Source organism: Morone saxatilis, unplaced genomic scaffold, assembly GCF_004916995.1.
Source record: "Morone saxatilis isolate NCDOM2014 unplaced genomic scaffold, NCSU_SB_2.0 Contig21, whole genome shotgun sequence".
Classification (NCBI taxonomy): Eukaryota; Metazoa; Chordata; class Actinopteri; family Moronidae; genus Morone; species Morone saxatilis.
The window spans coordinates 15,600,911-15,608,023 of NW_023339774.1; the positions used below are offsets into that span (position 1 = coordinate 15,600,911).

Sequence of the window (7,113 nt, forward strand, 5' to 3'; positions counted from 1 at the left end):
ATTGAGGACAAAATGTTCATTTGCTGCCTAATATATCCCAGTTTGAGCTAGCACTTGACAATATTAACACGCATAGCAAGAAATGTCATCATCTTAGTTGTGTTCATGTGCTAACATTTACTACCAAGGCTGATGGAAATGTTATTAGTTTTAGAGGAAAAGGATCACCAAAGTTATTACAATTCATCTTGGGAGAAACATGAAAGTCTGTAGTAAATTTCACGAAAATTCATCCGGTAGTTTTGTTTAAGACATTTCTGTTTGAACCAAAGTGGTGGACAGACCAACCAACAGAGCAACATTTCCAAGCATGCCACATTTGTAGCCAAAAATCAACTCATCAATTAATACATAAAAAAGTACTGTTTGTTTTCTTCCAGTGTCCATTGTGAAAGCAGTTGCAATTTATTTCTTATTGCACATAGATAGGATTCATTGCTTCATGGCTGTTGTTAACACATCATTTCCCCATGATTCTGTTGGATATGTCTGATAGAACCCACAAACTGGCTTTTAGTGGCAACATAAAAATTAAAATGAGTAACCTTCTAAAGGTCACAATTCATCATGCTGTTTCTGCACAGGCTAAAGAACCACTAACTTTTGCACTAAGCTTACTCCATTTGGCTATTAATTTATAGTTTTATTCATCATTATTCCTTCTATCCCTGTATGGCAATTTATTACCTCTGGACTAGACCACAGTGTAATGTAAATTTTAAATAGTGTTTCTCCTTTCAGCTTGAAGTTGCTCATATTAAGAAACCCCTGAGTTATTTACCATTTCAATTCATAGCAGCACAGGCCAGTCCCAGCAGTGCTGTTAACTAGGCCCTGTGCAGGAGGCATGAAATTGTAAAGGGGCTGTGGCAGCAGACTGGTAACACAGCAGGTGACTCCATCAACAGATGGGTGTATCAACCCTAGACTGTGATTTATGCTATGTATGTGTGTGTGTGTGTATGTGTGTGTGTGTGTGTATTTACAGATTATTTAAGCTAAGAGAATGAAGTGTGTATAGGAATCAAGGTTATTCCCTCCAATATTAGTGTTAAATGTCCCACACAATGAGGAATTTTCCCTTGAATGAACTTAGTTCAGATGATAGCTTTCACCGCTGTCGAAGAAAGAGCACTACCCACTTTTTTCCCAACATAAATCCAGCATGAAAGTGGAGCAAAGCCGAAAAAGAGATGGACAAAAGATAATGAGTAGGTTACGGCAACCACAATGCAAAACAAGTGTAAAACGGCTATTTTCTTCGAGGAATCCAGAGTAGTGAGCATGTTTGTGCATGCACATGCATACAGGACGCACATACTTGGACTGAGTGGTTTTGAAATCACCACAGCAGCCCTGCTGCACTTGCTCCACTGCTGCCTGGAACACTGCTGGGTTGCATCTGGTCCTCATCTGGACCTGTGGGCTGTTTGGACGTCCACCAAGGCAAGCTCAACCAGAGCCACTGATAACATGGCAGTGTTTAAAGCTGACAGCAGCAGTCGCCGAGTAGTAGCATATGTCACTGAATGATGCTGAGGTTTAAACAATCTATTATGCTTATGGAAACAACATATGTAGGGTGATTTATTGCATGCGTTGCGTTGTTTGTGAGTGATCTTACGTATGTACAGCTGTGTTGATGCGTTTGAAATTTTAAGGCCAACCCAGGATATTTGTCACATTGGATCATATCTCATCTACTTGAATAATATGAGTTCTGTCATATTAAAACTTCAAAACAGTTTAAAAGGTTGAGAGCTCAAAAAGACAGAGACAAAATATTACAGTGAGACATGAGAAAGACATGTTGATATGTGTAAGTGGGTGACACAAGATGTAGATGAAAGAGATTAGGGGTTTGGCCTGTGGTCTTGTTGTCTGGTTTATGAATTCCTCCTCCCACATTCCCCCTTATGCCTTTGTCTCCTTGCAACACTCAACTCTGTCTACCTCAAATTTCTCAATGTTCCATGAGTGGACTCCAAATCACAAAAACCCCAAAAACTTTTTCCATTTACCTCAAGTGCTACCCAGACACACAGAGATCATTTAGGTGTTATTTGCTGAGGATTTGAGAGTGAGAGGATTTTGTCAGAACTGAAAATGACATTGGAAAAACTCAGCTTGGGATAATCCACAGACTTTACTTGAAGAAAATGGTTTCCATTAAATGGACTGAATGAATAGTTTAAATGAACAAACATGCTGCTGCCACATTTGTGTTGGACTGTGGTGGCTGTGGTAATTATTACACTCTCCCTATCATACAAATAGATTCCTTTACTGGTTGAAATCTTGCAGAATATTGATACTTTAAGCTTAAGAGTCACTGAGCTTCTTTACAATTTCAGTTCTAAATACCCGCACTGAGTTAAGCATTCATTTATTCATGAATGCTGCATCGTCTATTTGTAATATGCTGCGGAAAGTTTTTGTTTACCTACAGCTTACCTATTGCCTACTTGGAATTTGCAACATCTGTAAATCTAAACAGATTTGAACTGTTTTGCCTTTTTGCAGACTAGAGTTGCTGTAATGGAGGACCAGTGTGTGTCCCACAGCAGTCCCCAGCGCAGTGGAGGTCAGGCCAGCACAGAGATCCAGAAGCAGGGACGGCCGAGTGTCATCAGGTGTGGGTGGCTCAGGAAGCAAGGAGGTTTTGTGAAGACTTGGCACAGTCGCTGGTTTGTTCTCCGGGGGGACCAACTCTACTATTACAAAGACGAGGAGGAGACCAAAGCCCTGGTAAGGCTGTGAACACACTGAAAGACTAATCCCAGCTCATTTTTAAATCATTGCATCACACACAACCAGATTTCACAGACTGCTGTTTGTCTCAGTAACCACAAAAATCATACAGGAACTTAAATTAAGGAACATGTTATTAGTACATTATACTAGTACAATGAATATTCACATTTATCTACTGTGCAGTAAATACCAGAAACAAATAAAACAATCATGGAGTTTTTTGCTGCTATACCTGGATCAACTTCTATTATCTAATTTAATCTCTTTTGAGCTGATAAAGCTGACAAGTTGATTCCAGCAGCCAACTAATTTGTTAGCTCACGAAACTTGAAGAACTTGCAGACATTGACCATGATCAGACCAGAGGTGTATGCTGCTAGTGTAAAAAGTTTGGAATTATTTGGTTTCCATGTGTTGTACCAGCTGCTACAACTGTTCTTAGTCAGGTTAATTGATTTAGAACAAGTTGCTTGCTCACTGGCACACAGAGACATACAAGGGTAAGTGACAGAGCTCTTTGTCTAGTCCAGGAGTGAATGTGAATAAATGTTTTATAAGAAGAGCTGAAATGAATTGGTATATTAATTACAACATTATTATTAGCATTACATCCTTTCTTGAATTGAATCTGTGATCCCCTCGTACTTTGACATGTTTATATAAGTTAGTGTTACAGAGATCAAAACTCAGCCTCAGACTGGGGATTCCCCTCTACATAGTTGGGAATCCCACATATGCTTTTTAATCCTCTGTGTCTCCAGCTAGAGTCTCCTGCCTCCTATTAAATATAGTCTCTATAGCCGGGATTTAATGAGATCAAAATGCAAAGAGGAATTCAGCTATTTCAGCAAAAGATAAAGGTGATTTCCCTCAGACAAACATGGTTAAAACATGATATATGTTGTGAAGGCAGATATAGCTTTTCTTAAAGTCCCCCCCTCCACTTACTGTTGGATGTTTGAGCTTCACTGTGTAGAATGATGTATGTGAAGAGTTTGAAACTAAGAGGGTTTTTTTTTTCTTTCTCTGTGCTCAATGAAAATCAGATTTTAACGGGCCGGGCCTGTGAGCACAATCCTGGTCCAGTACGCAACTTATGTGTGATGTGTGATGTATAAACTTGCAGCCACCAGTGCACATACACTGAGAATGGACTTTATACTACAATACAAAACTTTGTATTATTCATAGCTTCTGGAAGTAGAAGGAGTAGATGCATTTGTATATAAGTCTTAATGCACATCTGGAAGGGATCTTTAAGTTAACATAAAACTGATTAAATAAAAACAATAGTAATCATCAAGTGGTTGGCTAATGTCCCACTTTCCTGACTTACTTCTACAAATGTAAAATGACTCTGCTCTGCTTTCAAACAAAAGAGCCGTCTGTCTCCGTCTACAGTTTCAGTTACTGTTATTGTGTTTTTTGTGCACTTAGTTTAGTTCTAACTGGTTTCAAAAGTGGATGAGCAAACGTGAGAAAGGTTGTTTCCAGGAACACAATTTAGTTCTCAAACATGTGACATGTCTCTGAAACAATGGACACCTGGGGTCTACACAGCAGATGCATCTTACAGCCAAATGAGATAACAAGATCAGGCTCTGATTCAAAAGTCGGGTTGTTTTGACTGTAAGTCAAAGTAAACTGTTGTGAGCTTGGTTTCACTGAGGCCAACACACAAAGCTATCCTGAAAGAAGAGGAGACAATGAGTGATGCAGACAATAAGGCTGTCTCTAACGTTACTGTAACCAGGCAGCCTCTTTCCCTGAGCATGTGTGGACGGAACAAAGAAGCGGAACAAGACAGACTTTTGATTGTCATTCCAAAGAAAAATCACATACATGTGGAAATGTGGAGAAAGAGGGATATATAATTCATTCCACCAGGTTAGAAAAGCACAGCAGGGGAAGTAAGAAATTAGAATCTGTTGTCGCTAATTTACTTCTGTTCTACAGCTGCTTAGGGATCAGTTTGCTGGAATTGAGTGTCAGGGAACGAGGGACAACTGAATACAGATTACATGTAATATTAAAGGAGTAGTGACATCTAGGGAAATACTGTAGGCTTATTCGCTTTTTTGCTGAGAGTTATATGAAAAAGTCAATACCTTTTTCATATCTGTCAGTTAAATATGAAGACACAGCCAGGAGGCGATTACTAGCTTAGTTTAGCATAAAGAAAGAAAACAGAGCCTGTTTGGTTCCTTCCAAAGGTAAAAAGTCTGCCTCAAGCTCGGATCAAACAAACAAGATATTAAATGTTTATTAGTGAGCTTTAGATGTGCTTTTAAGTCGATTTTTTTTTCATCTTCAGACTAGTCAGACTAGCTGTTTCCCCCCGTATTAAGTAAGTAAGTAAGTATTTATGCTCAGCTAAGGGCTGACAGCTGATTATGAGATTGGTCAGTATCCAGATTCACAGATCTTCACAGTATCTAGGAGTCAGTTCACTCATACTCAGTTATTTATTATGGAGTTTTGCCCATTTGCATTTCCAGAAGCCAGCTGTTTCACACCAGAAGTTCTGTTCTTCGCATGCATAAGAAAATACACAGAGGACCCCAACCTTTTCTAATATCTATTTCACCCAAACAATATCCTCTTTTTCCAGAGGAAACTTGAGCACAATTGAAATCTTCATTCTGCTCATCTACCCACACTCCTTTGTCTGGCTGATTTCCCAGCAGTCTCAGCTCAGCCAAACCCAAGCCACATCAGCAGGAGAAGTGTCTGAAGGTTAAGAACCAGACCTGAACATGGGCCACTGGCCAGATACAGGGAGAGGAGATATTATTCACAGCTATTTCTGGGTTGCTCTGGTTCTTAAGCATGAGTGTGGTCTTATATTAGGAGCCCCAACAGTTTTGCCTTAGCTCTTGGTGCTGTGAATATCCTGAGGGAATGATGCAAATTCTGTGGGGCAGTTCTTCATAATAAATTACAGAAAATGACAAGAAACAATTTGTTTCCCATTGAAATATTCTCATCTCTCGCCATCTATATTTATCCACCCAGAAATGTTATTCTTTCATACTTTTGAAACAAAGCCAACATCAATTTCACATACCTAAAACTGCTTCTTTTTGCAGAGAATGGGAAATTTCAATAAAACTAGGTCAGGCACAGAGCAGTGCGTTCAAAGTCCTTAAATCTCTGTGACCTCCAAAGCAGAGCAGCATGGAGTAGCACAAAAACAACACCCTTACATGACACAGTACCCAACAGAATACAAGATAACTAATCTAGAGTTTCCAACGTCCTGAAAGAAAGAACACAAGTAGGCCAAAGAGCTGAGAGAAGTTGTTTCCTAGTGTCTAACACTGATGTTAAAGATAAGGGCAAACCCGCACAAGCACACAAACACACCAACATACAGTAACGTACAGTGGGGTTAAATCTCTGTCCTGAGCTGCGAACCACATAACGCAGAGGTGGGAAGCCATATTTAGATCAGCTATTAATTAATTCTCTGACGTACTGTGAAGTCTCCATTTGTTACCTGTCACATTTGCCTAATTGCTGCCTCCTCAGTGGGAGCAGGAACATCTGCCCCTGTCTGTTGCCTATGGAAACACAGACGCCAACAAAGCTTGGGCTGATTAGACATAAACAGTCACATATTTAAACTCAAAGCATCTACAGAGTGCTTTATATTTACTTTATGCTATTTTGTTCTGGCTATGTATGAGTGTTGGAGTTCTAAATACAAATATATTGTCTGTAAAGTGTTCTCAAGCTCTACAAACAGCAGTATTCATTTACACTACTATTTTCTAAAAACTCCATAATGCCTTGCCTATTCAGCAGTTTACAACTTTACCAGTCAATGATGGCACAAAATAATGATTTCTAAATCTCATATTACACACACATTGAAGTTACATATTGAATGTTCATTAGATAGGGACTGTGTTCACCATAAAGGAAAATAGGTAATTGACCTTCCTGATGAGCGACCTCTTGTGGTCAGACAAATAATGACTGTCATCTCTTAGAAGCAAGTAGTTTTTGTTGCCTTAACATAACCAATCCCTAAACCTGCAATAATTGATTCTTTGGTCACTTTGGAGCAGTTGAAACACATTTTAAACACACTAACATACGCTGATCAGCTTTTAAGTTTTTTCAACAAATTTGTTAACGCACAGTTGCTTATTTACAGATCCAGCAGATATGTAGAAACATTAGCATTGGAGTCCTAGCTCTGTTTTTGGTCTCCACCTAGAGAAATATCTGGCTCTTTAGGTATGTTTTCATTAGTGTATAATCACCTGAATATAGGAATTGTTGTGTTTTTGTTACCTTAGAATGAGCTGTTTATATCTACAGACGCCACCAGTCGCCGCCATGTTGAACCAC

At 39.2% G+C, this 7,113-nt stretch overlaps 1 protein-coding gene across 1 annotated transcript in view; it reads left to right on the top strand.

Moving 5' to 3' along the window:
- arhgap24 (Rho GTPase activating protein 24) overlaps nt 1-7,113 on the top strand; it is a 69,299-nt gene that overhangs the window by 8,243 nt on the left and 53,943 nt on the right. Inside the window, exon 2 of the mRNA XM_035667520.1 lies at nt 2,524-2,748. Coding sequence (XP_035523413.1) covers nt 2,539-2,748 — 210 coding nt within the window. The 5' untranslated portion in view covers nt 2,524-2,538. The remainder of the gene's footprint in view (nt 1-2,523; nt 2,749-7,113) is intronic.